General features: G+C 35.3%; 1 protein-coding gene across 1 annotated transcript in view; it reads left to right on the top strand.

The window, feature by feature from the left end:
• The window catches only part of SPATA17 (spermatogenesis associated 17), a 53,496-nt gene that overhangs the window by 29,682 nt on the left and 5,690 nt on the right, over positions 1-18,124 (top strand). Inside the window, exon 4 of the mRNA XM_009587847.1 lies at positions 3,136-3,271. Coding sequence (XP_009586142.1) covers positions 3,136-3,271 — 136 coding nt within the window. The remainder of the gene's footprint in view (positions 1-3,135; positions 3,272-18,124) is intronic.

The raw sequence follows: 18,124 nt of genomic DNA, 5'->3' as shown, positions 1-18,124 counted from the left end.
AATGAAATGAAAAAAAAAGTCATTTTAAAATTTATTTCTATAGGGAAAGTTCACCTCCCATTAAATCATCAACTTTTGGAAAGGCTCAGCTATACTAACTATGTTTTATGGCACGATATAACATCAATACAGAATTTAATTCTTCTTTGATCCTACTACTTCTGTCTCTGTCATATTTACTGAAAACCTTTAAGAATTTCTGAATTTACACTTAAATCGCAAAGAAAAGCTGAAACCCAAATGTAAGAATCCTGTAAGTGAGCTTCTTGTGGAAAAAAACTATTGAGATCTAAACTTGTGCAGTTGTTAATGGCATCATACCACTGTCTGGATTTAATTTTCCTCTCCTTCCGTCACTCTTTTCTGTCACATTCAGAGCACATACTGTCATTAATTTGGGGAAAAGCTGTGTCAGGTGTATATATAGAGCTACAGAACACAATACCATTACTGAAGTGTTTTGCAGTGCTATTGCTTTTTACTCTGATTATTGGTTGTGGGGGTATAATGACTTTTGTATGACTCCCATTAATTTGGTTACCCTACTTAACAGAAAAAATTGTTTTAATGTTCTTTTAAATTACTTATTCACATAGAGTAATGAAAATTCTTGCTTCCTTTAAACAGACATTGAATTTGCAAGCATATGATCCTTTCTTGTAGTTAGATCATTATCGCTATAAGGATCTGCCCACCTGGCTCTGACAGCAGAACTATAGACAGAAGGAAAAAAAGAAAGTTTCTACTTTAGACTACTATATACCATTATACCCTATTATATTTTCAATGTTCTTCCTGAAAAATTCATAGCTGCTTTAATTTTTTTTTACTCAGCCATAGACATACATTCCAGGCTGTATGGCACATGCTCCAGTTAATGTTCTTAGAAGAGATATGCAGAGAATGCAGAAGTTGTGCTAAACTACATATAGAATATACTGTTAGTTATGTCTTAAAGTGTTACAATATATGGTTTTTTTTTTGTTTGGAAACATGGTAGAATATAGATTACTCTGAGTAATTGTTTGCCAAAAAGACAAAGATTAACTGATCCACAGTAAAATCAAAACCTCTATGTAGGAAATTTTACAGGGAAAACTATAATAATTTACTTTATCTTCTACTTTCCTCAAGATTTTTTTTTTTCCATTTTGTGTATAAATTTTACAGACATAGTATTCATATTAAATTATGAATGCTATGGCTCAATTAAATTCTGTGCATATATGGGCAGATCCCTAAACTGCTAGCCTTGTCTTCTCAGCTATCCAATCCCTTGAGAAAGGCAATCTTCTTTCATGTCTGAACAAAAGAAAAATGTACTATTAAAATGCAATTCAGAAGTGATAAAAACTGCAAGTGGAGCAGCCGGCTCACAGCACCTTCGATGTATTCTCTGGGACACTGGGGCCACATTAATTTTTGTGTGTGTGTGATGTCCATCCCATGTGCAAATTAGCATTGCAAGTACCATAATCTGTCTTATGTGAGAGTGTCCTTTCCCATGAGTATGCACATGCTACTATAGCTACTAATTTAAAAGTCTGCTAACTCAGTGTTTTTCTTTCGCTAACTTTACATTGCAGTTGTTTGTGGTACTTGATAGAATAAATTGATATAGCTGGTAAGATTCTAAAATAGTTTCTTTTTATGAAGTGGAAAGAAAGAAATGTAATTTAAGAAAACAAACACTCAAACAGTTGCTGATGGATCAGTTAGTCCAAACAAATAATTTTGTGAGTCTGTATCAGCTGAGAGACAAAGAAAGGTATTTTAATCCCCATCTTTATAAAAAACTTGTTTGACTGTCTAACTCTTATAGGGACTCTGGATTCTGAAAAGCTTTCAATTAGGAAGAGGTTTAATTAACTACACCTATTGTCAAGGCAGTTAAAGTGATGTTTTAAACTTCTGAAGCATATATTTCTAATTTTACTGTATAATAATTTTTCCTGCACTTGTAGAATAAAGAATGCATGTTGCTTTTTCAGAATACCAGCAATGATAAGCTTAATTCACAAGGTTTTACTTTACATTAAAATGTACTTGTTTGCTCTCATAACTCTCTTGCAAACTGAAATAGATGGAACTAGACATCTTTGTAGGGTCTCTTGCAGATCCCTTATATATAAGATGTTTTTCGCCTTCCTCCATACATTTTGCTGTGGAACCTACCCAGAAAACCTGTAGTTGGCCATAAGAGTTAGGGACATCCATCTGAAAACCTCTTCCATGCCCAAAGCAGGTAGCTGGTGCTTCACTGTTCAGTGGCACTATGTAAGCAGGGAGTCCACCATCAGTATTACCAAAGGTGGAAGAATCAGGCTCCAAAAGATAGCTAATTAGGACATAATTATAACTTGAGAGTAAAGTACACAATTTGTGAATTCAGAAGAAATTATTTCTTTGCTTTGTGGTCTGCCAATACGTGAAAGTCAACTGTATTATTTGTGTAAGTTTCTATTCTGCTAAATGAGAGTATGGTTTATTTAGCTTTGATTAACAGATATCAAAGGATACATACCTAGTTCAAGGTACAGGGAGGATTCTTTATGGTGCAAATTTGCCTTGGTTTATGCTTGTACTGCTGGCATGCTTGAAATGTTTCTTTCCTGATGGAATGATCAGGTTGAGGTTATGTGTTGGGGGCCTACATGAGTTGTAAAGTGGATGAGAAGTTCTCCAGAAATGAGCTCTATACTTGTGCATGGTGTGTGCCTACCACTGACAGCTGGCACAGACTGCACTGGCTGCTAAGACTTGAGGTGTCAACATGCAGATCCCAGCAAATTTAACCCTGCTCATTCTTCACATCACACCAGTTGATAGTGCAGATTACAGCCAAAGTAATAATCTAGTAATGCAAGTGAACCAAGTTATATCTTTGTACAGAAAGTCTTCATTTTATCCTGTTGAAGCTCTATATCTCTTGGCTCCAAATTTAATTTAAAAGCAGCTGTAGGAGAAATTGCAGTAATCCCCTCACAATACTGAGGGAGAACATTAAGAAGGTAGTGGAAAATAGCAGGAACATGTGTCCATGTCACTTCCTGTAGCATTGGTATCTATGATTTACATCAACCCTGTGCATCTAGAGTAGAGCATAACTGATTTTTAAATATTCCTGAATTTCAGATTTCTGCCATTTTCTTCATATCATAAAAATGAGAAGTACGACCCATCAATTCATAGGTCAGGCAAATATGGCCAAGAAACTTATGGAATTAAACACTTCCGAGAAGTACAGCCTAAGAAGTGGGTAGTAGACAAGGTAAGTCACTGCAAAAATTAAAAAATGGTTTACTTTTTTAGATTGTTATTTTATTAGAACTAAGTGAATTTGGGCCTGATCCAGAGATCATGGAATCCAATGGGAATCTTTCTAGCATGTTACAAAATCACATAGTTACAGCTGATGTGATGAGATGTCAGGTTTCCTCGACTCTCTTTCTGGTACGTTCATTCTGAGGAAATTCAACCCACCTACAAGATAAGGATTTAAAAGCCTAATTAAGTACAGCTTTGGTTATATAAGTTTTGCAAAGTTTTGTTCTATCTGTATTGCCTTTTCTGATGTAAGAGAGATTGCATATTTACTCTTGGACATTAAGATAAACCATCAGAAAATTATGGCAAAACCTGATTAAAAACAACAAAATATTTTACTGCTTACATTCTTTGGAAAATTCTGAAAATTAGTGAATACCTGTTTTTAAGTCTCATTAAACTGCCTTCTTTGTCAGGAGCATCTCATATATTTCTGGTTTTGTAGTGCTATAAGAGGTAATTTTCCTCAGAACATGTTCTAACATGGGTTTGTGTAATGTTTGCGTTACTGCTATTTGTGTTAGGAATCATAATCACATTAAAAGTTCCCAGTACAAGAAAGATAATGAACTTGGTAGAGAGTGCAGCACAGAGCCACAAAGATAGTTAAGGGACTGGAGCATCTTTTGTAGGAGGAGAGGCTGAGAGAGCTGGAACTTTCAGTCTGGAGAAGAGAAGGCTTGAGGGAGATCTTATCAATGTGTATAAACACCTGATAGGAGAGAATGAAGAAGAGGGAGCCAGACTCCTCTCGGACTCAGTAGTGTCCAGTGATAGGACAAGAGGCAATGGACACAAACTAAAATGCATGAAATTCCGTCTGAAAGTGAGAAAACACTTTTTTTTTTACTGTGAGGGTGACAGAGCACTGGCACAGGTTGCCCAAAGAGGTTGGGAAGTCTCCATCCTTGGAGGTATTCAAAACCCAACTGGACAGTGTCCTGAGCAACCTGCTCTAGCTGAGTACGGGGGTTGGACTAGGTGATCTCAAGAGGTCTCTTCCAACCTAAACAGTTCTGGGATTTTGTAAGATATGATTACTTATTTCCCTGAAAGTAACTTAACCTTTGTAAATATATAACAAGTTCCATGAAATCTTAGTTTGAGAAGTAATATTTTTAAAAATAATTCTTTCTCAAAACTTTAAGCTTTAAAAATTAGCTCAGAGTAAACTTTTGGTGTTTTAACGTACATTAATTAAATCTCATTGCAAATAAAGGCACAAAGATCAGCATTCAAACAAAAAGATCTGAATTTGTCTTTCAAAAGCAATCAGTGGAGGTTTTGACTGGCTGAAGTCCCACATCATAAATAGGATACATAAAAAAGATCTAAAAGTCTTATTGGTGGTATTCATCTTGTTCTGTAAAGACTACTCCTTTTCCATTCCTTAGCAGTTCTTGATCAGGCTCAGATGATATCAAACAGTATAAAGATATATTGTATATCATATCACACATATATAATATTATATAAATTATGGGCTTAGCTGAAACAACTAAACTCACTTTACTTGTGATCTTGGATAGACTTCAACCTAAATCTCTGAAGGTGAATAGCTGTATACATTAACCCAGCATGACATACAGCCTTCCAACCCCAATTCTAAATTAATATGAAGCTTCAATTAGGAGTGCTTACCCAAACAGAGAGGTAAGAGGATGGAAGAGCTATTTATGACCTACCTGCTGCTTTAGTGGGTCATTATCATCGGGAAAAAAAAACCCAACAAAAAAAACCCCCAAAAAACCAAAAACCTCCACCTCCTCACTATATTTTAATGGAAGATGTTCTATACGCAGGTGTGAGGTCATACTTTCATAACTGTTGAATTTGAAAGAACTCTATTACTTTCTTATTTCTAAACTGTATTAACATTTCGTATATATCAGTACTATGAACAACATTATCCTGTTCTAATGAATCACAAGGCTAAAGGGCATGTATCAAAATATTACAAAAAAAATCAGATTTTTGCTTAACACTTTGTCTGCTAAACACAACACTCCTTTGAGTTTCCCATGAGGTGATATTTTTGTGCATGCAACTTGTATTACAACCTGAACATAACCCTGCCATGATGTATATTCAGCTTCTGACAGTATTATATTAGAGAAGTTTCTCTTATCATTGCTGGTAAGACAAACTACTGTATAAGATCTTCCAAAGAGTCAGTTCAGTGGTCAGTGGATCAATGACCCCTCTGAGCTGCTGAGGTATTATTTGATATTAGCTGATATTAGCTGGCTTTTTTCTTTTAAACTACATAGAAGAAGGTTTCCCTGTGTATGTTCATGAGCATGTCTTAGTTGTATTTTCCTGAAGTTTTCATGTGTTTATAAGTATGCTTTTTAATTCAAGTCACAAAAAGATTAGTATGTAAATTATATAATTACTTTAGAAGCAAAATGAACAACAATGAAAAATATTGCCTTGTTATATTTCTTCTGGAAAATGAAAGGGTGTTAGCATAGACTTCCTCTAAACATAATAATTACCATGTCTATGTGAGGAAAAGTTAATAGTTCTTCTTTTCATCTAGTTATAATCTGAAAATTTTTGTCTCATTCCATTTACATTTCAAAGAAGTTTCTGGGAGTTAAGGGAAAAACTGTTGTATTCTAATTCTTCATTAAAAATAAACAAGAAATGGAAATACTATATCTCTAGTGAAACTGAATCTAGTTGGTTTACCCAGTTGTAAATCACTATAAAAATAAAAATGCTTATGTATTTTAAGTTTAATATCGTATGTCTATATACCTTGGAGTGCCTTTGATAAAATTTATGTGAGAAGTATCAATATAAAAAATTTACCAGTCACTATGAATTTATCTACAATGATAAGTTCCAATGTATGGAACAGTCAAGGGATCAAATACACTAACTATAATCTTTCAGTTGTCAAAACACTCACATATGTTCGTATTTACTGAGGCAGAAATGATAGCTTACAGCCTTTAATTGGTATTGGAATTAGTTTGCATATGCATTTTAGAAAACTGACTTTAATGACAATATTTAATGTTTTCTTATTTGCAAAATGCAGGAAGTGACATTTTAAGATGTTCCTTCCTGATAGATTCATTCCTCTGATGCCTTATTATAGGTGAATTACAGTATGACTGCATTACTGTTTCATTATTTGCACAGGCATTTTGGCCCTAAACAGAATTTTATTATCTACAAAGCATAAAAATACCCAGTACTGCAAAGAATTAATTTAGAGAACCTAAGCATATTGCACAGAACATAAAGTTGACCTTTACCGTCTACAGCTTTTGGAATGGAGTGGGATGTGGAACACATCATAGATTTAATGTGGCACAACACTGCCTGCAGAAACTTGGGTGGGACTGTGACTGCCTGCCCATTGCACCCGATGATTGAATCTGCTGTCACCAGCATCCTGATAATAATGAACATTCAGCTTAACGACCGTGATTATGATTATCATAATTGATGTGCAAGTGCAGTGTGTGGGGATCATTACAGCTGAACTGTACAGCAGAGAAACATGCCTTAGTTATGGATAATTTTACTTTTATGCATTGATTGGGATAAAATATGTCTTTCAAGTTCAACAGGCCAGCTTGATATAATTTTAGGAAGATTTCTACATGTATAAATTGATGATTATGAGCTTCCTGCAAAACAGTCATTCTAGCTGTTTGTTTTGAATTGTTTCATTCCATTAATAATGGGAAATAATTAAATAATTAGACGTAGAAATCACTTATAGAGTACTGCCAGCACTCATCAAATATCAAGTTCAAATATTTCTGATTGTCATGGCCTTGCCTAGGCTAGGGAAAATAACCCTTGTAACTCACCACCACCAAAATTCTGTTTTTGGTGGAGCAGTAGAAATTGAGCTATAGTCAACACTACTGGCATTTTCACACTGTATTGTGTAGCCATTAGAGCAGGCAATGGTTGTTCCTTATATAAATTATATCGCTTCCATCTTTGTCACCAGAGGCAGAGAATTACAGGCTCAACTTCAGCCCGTATAGATAAAGGCACAATCAACAGCTTCCGTAGATTTTGTTGGACAGTGATTGCCTTCAACTGAGATTATATGAAGTTGCAGAAGTATTTAATTAAATCATGACATATATAGCAGATAAACACCAGTGTGTGTATGTATTTTAAGCCAGAGTTTACATAAAGACTATTACAACGTAAGTATAATGCAAAGTATAGAGTTTCATTGATTTACGGTAGGTGTAAATTTGGCTCTTTGTCCAAGAACTGGCAGAAATTTCCTATCTGGGATAACAGAGATAACAGACTATGGAAAAAATTCTTGATCTTTGACTTGCTTTCTACCATGAAGAAGATCATAAGGATCAAATCTCTATGAATGTCTCAACTGCATAATTCCTCTCATATGACTTCACTAAGTTTGGACTTTCTATGATGAAAAAGAGAACCGTCTGTGTGTCCAAGGAATTAATCCTATTTTATATAGTCTGCTGCCTCTGAAAGTTCAATAGCCTCTGTGGTTTTCATTGTTTCAACATTATGGCCCAAGTGGAATCACATTATCAGGTAGGTAATTTCCAGGTATCTGGGAAGAGGTCCACAAGGAGAACCTAATATGGCCTCAAAATCTCAGTGCTTTAGAAAGTGAGTGTGACTCTCCTACATGGCTATGGCCAACCCATTTTCTTACACATTCTTCTAAGACCACTGTGTCCTGTGGTTCCACAGCAAATTTATCTTTGTATAGTATTACTGCCAGGGAAATATAGGGCGGGGAGTAGGGGGGACGTGATTTGTTCCGTTTGAAAATTAGTTTCACTACTCACAACAATCATGTGTCTCGTGAAGGATGTCATTATGTGGCAGAATTGTTTGATACTCTATTCATGCTTTTCTACCCCTGACTATACCGAAATTTATTTAAATTTCACCTTAACTCCATTTTTCCTAACCTTGCAGTGATTGGACTTGAGATAGGTATAATGTATGTATGAAGCTTTAAACATTTTCTCCCTCAGACTGTGACTCCATGACAAATTTTTAAAAGGAATTTGCTTGTTTTCCTTTAATTTTAATTAGGAAAAAAAGATTACATAAGTATATTTTCTAATAGAGTGTGATATTGGCTAATGAATGTGCATCTGTACTATCAGCCTTATTACATGTTTTAAAACTTTTAAGGCCCTATTTACTAGGACGCTTTGTGACAGAAGTTACTAATATACAATGAGAAGAGCTAGCATATGTTTTGAATATGAGATTCTTACTTCCCCAATCCAACTGTAATGTGTTTTCCCAGGCAATGCAGACCTGACATAATGTGGCAGCCAGAAGTGACTCTATTGTAGGGGAATTATTAGATGATTTGTAACAAGAGTTTGCTTGTTATACTACCAGTTTCCTCATGAGCCATGTCAGGGATAATAAGGGTTGTTGCCAATGTGTGTTGCACTCCAGCAATCCCTGGCCAATGACATGGCTCCGGTACGATTATTACTGCTGGCACGATTTGATGTATCTATTGAGATGCTCCAAATGGACCCTTAGTTTGAGTTATCAACTATCTGTTTCCAAGATAAGGCCACTTTCTGTCACTTCTCTTCCTATCCTGAGTCCTGCACCAAACCAAATCATTTAAACCCAAGGATCTGGTCCTACGATAATACATCTTATACTATTCATGAAAAGTCTATCTTTTGTACACTGTAGCATATATTTTCTGCTCTCAGAACAACCATTGTGAGTCAGAACGCTGCTGTATCTTCATGTGAAAATTAACTTCAGTAATTCCCTGCCTCCACATAAGGCAATTCCCACAGCCGCATTACTCTTCAGAGCTGTGAGCTCTTTGGAGCTCAGGTGTTTGGCTACCTGGTTAAGAAGCACAAAAAAAGAGCAGCGTTGCCCAATTTAATGTCACAGACCAGCTTAATAAGCAAGTGGTCTCTGAAATTTGGTAACAAAAAATGGCTTAAAGTCACTTTTGCAAATTCTACTTCCGAAATTTTTGCTTTTTTTAGTAAATGTCATAATGTATTGTTGAGAAGGAAATGTATTAAAAAAGGCAGGAGTAGGTCATATCCAACAGTGGGAACACCAGATATTACCTCTCATTCACAGGACTAGAATGAAATATCTCTCAGATGCACCCATTGAGTCTTCCAGGAAAGCAAATGACAATTTCAATTTTTGACAGTTGACATAATGATTCTTCCAGATTCCTTACTGAATGACATATTTACAGAAATACATTTTGTTATGAAGATCACTTTCAAAGCTCCCATTGGAAAGGTTCTTGAGCTGTAGATTGTTTCCTTTGGGAAATTCCTTAAGGTCACCACTGCTGGGCTGCCTTTGAAAAATGCTATTCTTGATATACATAATGCGAATTATTATTAACTATCAGTGATCTTTCAAATTATTTTCTTAGGTGTAGAAGGAAGGTAAACACTGTGAAGCAAATTAAAATATAGAAAATGTATTCCTGGCTACTGTTTAAATAAATGCAGGAAAGAATCTGGATAACTGGAAGGCTGAAAAGAAAGACTGGAAAAACTTTCTGGTGAAGGTTACTGATGAGTTACAGGGTCTGATTTTAGGGAATACTACAAAGTAGTGACTGAGAAGAGTCAAACCATTCAGTTATTTGCATAAGAAAAGATACTGTCACCACTTTTCTAATCAAATCCATTCTAGTATTTATTTGTAAGGGTCTGTTGGCAACTAGTTGAATATTTTATAAAACCTGATTTTCAGTGCTGTAATTTCTCAACGGGAAAATGCGGTCCCTTGATGATGATCCAAGGCTTTGAAGAATAAATTGATTTGAAAGAGAAAATTAGATGGTACTTATTATACTGTCTAACTAGCAATCCTGTGTCATTTGTCTGTTGGATGACAAATGTCTTGCTTTGCCTACATTCCTCAGTTAATAATGTAACTTGTATGTTAGTGGCATAAAAGAAAATCTTGCTTTTTAGTAAGAGCTAACTTTAACAAATAATTCTTTGAGGGAAATATATGTATGTTTTAACTTTCTAAATAATCCCCATTGTACACACTGCTTAAACATTTTAAAGCCTCTTGTTTAATCAGAAACACTTTAGAAATACAGTATCCAATACCAATTCCTTCAGTACATGCTTGGAGTACATTATAGTAACTTGTGGCAGAGCTTTTAATGCAAAACAATAATCAGTTGAGCTGGAAACAGTAGAGTTTGAAGTTACACCTAATTTGTTTTGTTTATATTGGTTTTAGGTGTTCACTATTTGGATATTATTTTGTTTGTTGGAATTGAAAATCCTCACACTAAACTGGGAAGTGCTTGGCCTTGTCTTTTGATGATAGTTTTGGATGTGCTGTTCAGCATCCTTGGAATTAAGTAGATTTATCATAGAATCATAGAATCATAGAATCATTAAGGTTGGAAAAGACCTCTAAGATCATCAAGTCCAACCGTTATTTGTTTATATATCTGCCAAACGTAATGTATTTCAACTCAATTCAATTTGCCACAATATTGAATTAAAAAGGCTATATTTTGAAGTCACTTAAAATTCTTTATGGAACGTAGCTGCAAAAGTAAGCACTTATTATTTGATATTACTCACCTAGACCTTGTTTGTGCTGGTTAAATAGAGTTGAAATGAAAGTAACAGAAAGCTTTTCACATTCCTCTAAGAATTACATGGTCCATATAAGTGTTGAAAAATGCAGGTATGAGAACTGATCCTCAGCACCTAGCATAATTGAGATCTATTCATGGAGCTAGGATAATTTGCATCAGATAAGGACCTGGCCCATAATGAATATAATCAATATGTAGATAAATGCTATTTAGAAAGAATGTTCTAGGAAAATTGGTGTTACCCGTTTTCATAGAAAAAGAGACACTGTTTTTTTATCTCATCTTTAAATGCACGATGCTGCTGAGTTTGCAATTGAAGTCTAAGATCAGAAGCACACATTCTGGTGATTTCTTGCAATAGATACACTTACGACTGCAGAATGTTGTATCTTAAAATGATGCCTGAATGACATATTTTGTCACACTGACCCATTATGATTGAATAGTTGTATAATTTGTAGTGTTATCAGTACCTACAGCTGTTCTGGATAGATTCTAAGAGGTTATGCCAGGTATATGCCCAAGCTGAAGAGAAAGACTGCAAGTTTTTGTTGTTTTGATGATCTCTCCAGAGAGCAAGAGCAGATTATTCTTAAAGCAGTAGGACTTCAGTGCAGTAAAGTGGATTTTAGAGTAATCTACATCCCCTGAATAGGAAAAATCACAGTAAAAGATAGCTTTGTGCACTTACATTGGAGTGAATGAGAGATTCTAAGTAATACAGACTGCTTGTTTTAATGGTTTGATGTAAGTAGCTACTGCTTCTTTCTTTAAAATTTATATCATGAATCAACTCTGAACTCGTTTGCTTCATTTTAAATAGTAATATGATATTCACTTCGGAATACACTTCAGTGTTTATTCATTTAATGCAATGAAGAGCTTGTTTCAACATGCCCTTTATAAGCTCAGGTTAAAAGGATGTTCCACCATGATAGAGATAAGAAACTATATTCTTTCATCTCATAGTTTTTGTTGATCTCAGCATAAAATATGTGGGGAAACTGAAAGGCATATCCACATAAGGAGTTATTTATGAGTAGTTGTATTACCATCTGTTAGTATTCTAGAATGAGACTTATGGAATTATTAAGGAATAACCTTTGCACTTCAAATTCAGACTTCACTTTCATTTAAATAACCTTACAAGCTTTGATGAGTTAATGTACAAAGGTAATAGCACCTAAAGTAAAGGGATGATAAGATATAAAGGCTGTGATGCCCATGGTATCTGTTTCACAACTGTATTGTTTTTGTTTTCCATAATGAGACTATTTGAGTAGGAATTTACATTTTGACTGTGATAATAGGAACTAATAATATTCCCAATCAGTAGCTTTGAGGTGTGTTAGGATCTCTCACCTGTAGTTGTATGAAGAATGGCAGCATAGGTGGTAAGTGCTTATCGTTAGCAACTGAATACCCCGTTCTTTTAAAGTATAACTTGTTAAGTATGAAAGTCTTAAACTTAGGGAGGAAAAAAAAGAAGAAAAAGAGAAACAACAAGAACATTACATATTAACAGACTTTGTGCGCTGATACGAAGCTGCTTGATTGAGCAGTGTAGTGTCAACCATGTCTTTCTTCTAATGCTAAAAGTAATGCACATAGACAGAGTGACAATCAGAGTACAGCCTCCCATCAGCTGTAATTAATCTTTTAGTTAACTGAGACTAGAAAAGCTTCTCATCAGCCTCTTCTGAAGTCTGAGGCACCCTGGTTTTTGATGTTTGCATTCTGAGTAAAATTGTCCCCACCAGTTCTAACAAATTGAAACACCAGGCTAATTATGGCAGCTAATGAAGTGTGTGGAATGGTCACAGCTTGTCGTGAAACTCTTCCTTCAGCTCAGATTAGAGTTTCATCAATCACTTTTTTAAACTGATCCAGAATTGCTTCTGCCCAGTGCTTGGCATTTTTAATGCTGTTTCTGTAATTGGTTTTTTCCCCAAAGCTTAGGCTATTTTTTGAAATATTACATTCTCAGGATAGGACTTACAAACTCCAGTTTATAAAAAAACATTTCATTATCACCTCTATCAGCTGATCAAGTGCTAGAAAGCTAATAAAAGAAGCAGAAATATAAAATTTGATATATTGCTTTTAATCCAGCTAAAGGTAGCAATAAAGCATATACACATATATGTATATGAATCATTATTACTGTGGGCTGGATGTATGCTGCAATCTCATGAGACATGGTTTGTGGGCTGGATGGTTCAAATCCCACTGAAGGACCTAAATGAAATGAATGAGTTGGTCTTAGCTTATTTCCTAGTGGATTGTGGTCCTCCATATATCACTCAAAGAGTTTGGCATGATTTGTAGTTTTGCAGATGCCCAAGCCTTTGGCAGGAGGAAGACCGAAATGTGTTGCTATTTAAAGAATTTCAACACTTCAGGTCAAATCCAAAGTCCTCAGAGAAGTATGGGAAACTTTACAGTATAACTTATATTGCTACTACACTGTCAATGAATAAATTAGCATATAAAACATTGTAAAAATTCCTAGTTCCTGTTCATTTATAAGATATAATATTACTTAGCTATACACTGAAAGTTCTGCATAGACGTTAAAGACATAGATGTTAAAGAAAGTTTAAGGCTAAATTTTTTCCTCAACATGGACAACGAAGTGTAGAATTTAGTTTGGAAGTTATCCAGCTGAAAAATGAAATAAACTTTTGCTTATGTACTACCATAGAATGTTTGCACAAGTTGTTACATTTAGTATATATAACATGTATTCATATCAGAACTAAGACAGCATGGTTTTAGTTTTTGAAGTGTTCATCGATCTATTTTTTTAATTTGTGCTAATATGTGTAATCCATTTCATTTTTCTGAACAGTGTTGAATCTGAAATAATGTTTGGCTATAAATATCAACTGTTCCTCTCCCTGAAGTTTTCTTAGTTTGATAGAACTAGCTTCATGTCAATGCCAAAACAAATCTGTGGCACCTGAGTGAATGATCAGTGTTGCTGATGCTATTTCTGAACTCTATCAAAGGACTGGTGGATTTACACAAGAGAAAAAGTGCCATTGAAAAATGAAGAAAAATATGACACACAAAGAAGATATGTTATCATATACGAATAAATACAGACAGAAAAAATAACAATAGGTATTAGCCTAAGAGCTATTGTTCCAGTTTCATTGATTAGTGAGAACATTTGTGAACACTGGATAGGAGATGAGTAATTTTTCTAGTGTTAGCTGTTCTCCAAAGTAAGCTGCCTGCAAAATGAGAAAGGCCTTTTCCTGTTCGATCATTTCAATATTTTCTGAAGGTAGCTTATATTTACAAAACAGGAAAGCTGTTTTTCTCTTTAGCTTTCATCACTGCTAGGGCACATTGCTGACTCATGTTTAGCTAGCTGCCCACCAGGAGCCCCAGGTCCTCTTCTGCAGAGCTGCTACGCAGCTGTCAGCCTCCAGCCTGCTTTGGTCCTGGGGTTAGTCTGTGCCAGATGCATTTGTCTGCACTGTAGTTCGTGAGGTTCTGTCAGGCCATTCCTCTAGCTTGTCTACATCACTCTGAATGATAGTCCTCGAGTGTATTGATGGCACCCATTAGTTTGGTGTTGTCCATGAACTTGATGAAAGTGCATTCCATCTCCACCTCCAGGTCATCGATGAAGATATTAAACAAGATAGGTCCCAAGACAGCACCTGCGGAAATACATTTGTACCCGGGTTCCAGTTAGAGTACAAACCATTCATTGCTACCCTTGGAACCTGATACTCCAGACAGTTATTACATCTATTAGTCTGCACATCTAGACTATAATTTACCAACTTGGTTAAAAGCATTCTCTGGGAAATTGTGTTGAAAGCTTTGCTAAAGCTCAGCTAGACAGCATCCACTGTTCTCCTTTGATCTGCATATCTAGTCATTTCATCTCAGAATGCAATCAGGTTTGAAAGTGTCATCCAGAACAATGTGAAACCAGATGAAATCTAACTGGAGTACTGTTTTTGCTGCATATGCCAAATACAGTGCAATCAATGTGGGTTTTTTTGTTGTTGATTCTAAATTATTGCAACTTTTTTTAAAACAAAGACAACTTAACCTGATAAGATAAAAAATATTTTCACTTGAAGATTTCAACTCAGAATTTTTCCTCCTTAACTCCTAGTGGCATGATTTTGGCAAGTTAGAGATAGTTACAACTTGATCTTGGCAGGTTAAATATTTTCTGGCTTTAGTCCAGCAGGTTAAAAGTGGTTCTGAGTTTGTCTTGGCAGTCAACACTTAGCACTGGCTTATTTTCAGCTGGAAAGAGAATGTTGTGGTTGAACAGATTAGACAATGAAAGGGGCAGCTTATAAATGGCATAAGTCAAGATACTTATCCCTAAGTGCATTATTTTGTAATACAAGTCCTGTTGCTAGCAGAGTGTGTGATGGACGGGACAAGGAGTTGGTTTAAAAATACAAGCACTATGATAAAAATATGTTCTTTACTTTTTCATCAGATGCTTTAAAGACTGTCTATATTTTTCTGTACACAGGAATGTAGTGTTAGGCATAGTTCCACCTCAGATTTAATAACTTCATAAAAGGGTTATGTATTACTCATCAGGGTGTTTTCATACTTGACAATGTTATTTATACATCTTAAATAAATTAAGATGAACATCTACTCCCCTCTTCAAAAATGTTTTGTTAAAATACCCTGCAAGAAGGAGACATTTGCATGACAATAGCAAATAAACACCTCTTGGGATTCTGAATACCTACTGAACTATTTCAACTGCACATTTGTTTTTTAGCCCAGATTCAGTAAAGTTCAAGGGTATCCAAGTATGAAACAGCTTGCAGAGAAATTCACATTGGTTTCTTAATTTAATTTACTTGTAAAAAAAGGCTACATTAGTTGCAAAAATAGAATATTATCTTTGGCAATTTTGATTCAAATACAGACATTCAGAACAGAATTTGGGTGATGTTGTTTCATAACATTGACTATGGTACAGCATGCACTGTAACTTTGTGTGGCAAACTATACTTTTAATATTGATACTGGTTCTGATTATGTCTAAAAGTACCTGAAAAGTGTCTACATAAAAGTGATTTATTATTCTTCAGTAGATTAGCTTTATACACATAAATAAATTCATTATCTGAACAGTTATTTATAAAAGAGAATATATTTCTTTTTAAAGCATTGCAAAGCTAGTACATGTTTGGGAGGAAGGACCAGACAGTGTCTGGCGTGCAGATCATCAATAAATGGAATAAATGAACTTACAGGGTACAGCTGGGAATTCAACCCTTCCTTCCCCTTGGGCAACCACAATGACTGCAGGGTACTAAGTAAATGTAACAAATGCAAATTTGGACCACAAATCTTCATTGCTGGTTATATTACACATGACAAAAAGGATAGGTTAGTTTCAGATCCCAAGTTAATTTTAGAGAGCCAATACTTATGAGAAAAAGTAATTCACTGGACCAAATCCTTTCCCTTTTTTCCTTTGTCCTTCCTTGCACAAAACTTCCATCAAAGCCAAGAGATAATTTGCCTTTGCTTGTGAGAAAGCACTGTAAGCGTTGACACATTTGTAATCCTTAATGAACACAGCTATTTAAAAATATCTTACTCATTTAGAAATATTTGTACTTTCCTTGTACAATGGCTTAAACTATTGCATGCTCAAAACCATCATTATTTTCTGTCATGTCATAGCTTAATTTGTGCAGCTGTGGAAGGGTACAGTGGGATATATTTTTGTTCCTTTGTCCAAACTGCTTCTAACCATGCAGGAGCAGAAATAAGCTCTTTTCAAGGCTAGAACACATCCTCTCCTACTTTGCACAAATGAGGACGAGAAGTTTTAGAGCTTGACTTGTGTTAGCCAGTTATCTCCAGTTATGTCCAAAGCACAGATTAGCACAGTTTAGCTGCTGAGCTAAGAAAGCAAACTTCAGTGAGCACAGATTAGCAGCAGAACACTTCTTTCTCAAAATATTAGAGAAAGGGAGGAATAGAGTTATAATTTGCATGTTAGACTGTCACAGAGGAGCACACACTGCTGCGCTGCTCGTACTGGACACATCATGCAGGAAGTATCTAAACCCATGTGATTATCAGATCAGTGGTTTTTCAAATTCATGAAACATAATTAGATATCTTTCATAATTTCTAGCAAGCACTGTTTGAGTTTGGTTTCCTCATTTGTAATTTCAAAAGATGAAATGTGTAAGAGTCAGTGATAGTTTTAAATCTCCATGAAAATTTAAGTGTAATAATAATGAAATGTTTGTTACATAAATTAAATAGCAATTAATGTTTTCTCTTTCCGTTTGGAAGATAGGATATTAAAATAATGTTGTTAGATTTCCTACTGTGAACATAATTTCCTGATTTTTTTTTTTTACAACACATTATCATAATGTCAATAAAAGACTAAAACTAACAAGTAAAAAAACTTGCCTGATGTAAGCGTAACACAAAAGGTTATAAAATTGCCTTTTATGATGGCTATACAATATCATTTTATTTTAAGATCTAATAGCAAGTTGATTCAAAGGGTAAGACTTGCACTTACGAAGTCATTAAAGCAAGTAGGAAATTGCCTTCTACCATAGTCACCCAGTCTTTTTAAATCAGTTTTACTGTTGTTGATGATGTTTGCATTTGCAGGAAGTAATTAGGGAATGAGTTAGACATCTCACTCAGAGCCCTCAAGCTTGTCAAGAAGAACCATAAACTTCACTTGCAAAAAAAAAAAAAAAGCAGGCAGTTTAGGGAAATTGCAGAGAATAGAGGGAAACAGGATCATAACATTTTAGGTCAGTTTGACCACCGCTGTGTCGATCCACAATATGGAGAAGCTCATAAAGTCTTCATGGAAGCACAGGTTTTTTCATTGCACTTACCCAAAAGAACAAAATTTAGAGGGTTTAGAATTGGTAGCAGTAGTAGACAGTCAAAGGAGGAGTTCGCTGATGGCTCCTAGTTCTCCTCCTCTGCATTACGCTGGCAAGCTGAATAGGGAAAGGTGTAATTCTGCCCCCTTCATCACAGCAGTGGTCACTTGTCCACTGTAGCGCAGGGAACTCCGATTAGGCACGCTTTTCCCTGGAAGTCAATACCTCTGCACTGATACAATGAGATCCAGTCCCTAAGGCATGATCCAGGCTTTTGTTATTATCTCTTATTTGAAGGGGC

This window comes from Fulmarus glacialis, unplaced genomic scaffold (assembly GCF_000690835.1).
Source record: "Fulmarus glacialis isolate BGI_N327 unplaced genomic scaffold, ASM69083v1 scaffold2931, whole genome shotgun sequence".
Taxonomy (NCBI): domain Eukaryota; kingdom Metazoa; phylum Chordata; class Aves; order Procellariiformes; family Procellariidae; genus Fulmarus; species Fulmarus glacialis.
Note: the sequence above shows the minus strand (reverse complement) of the source record. Positions and strands in the feature narration are given on the sequence as shown.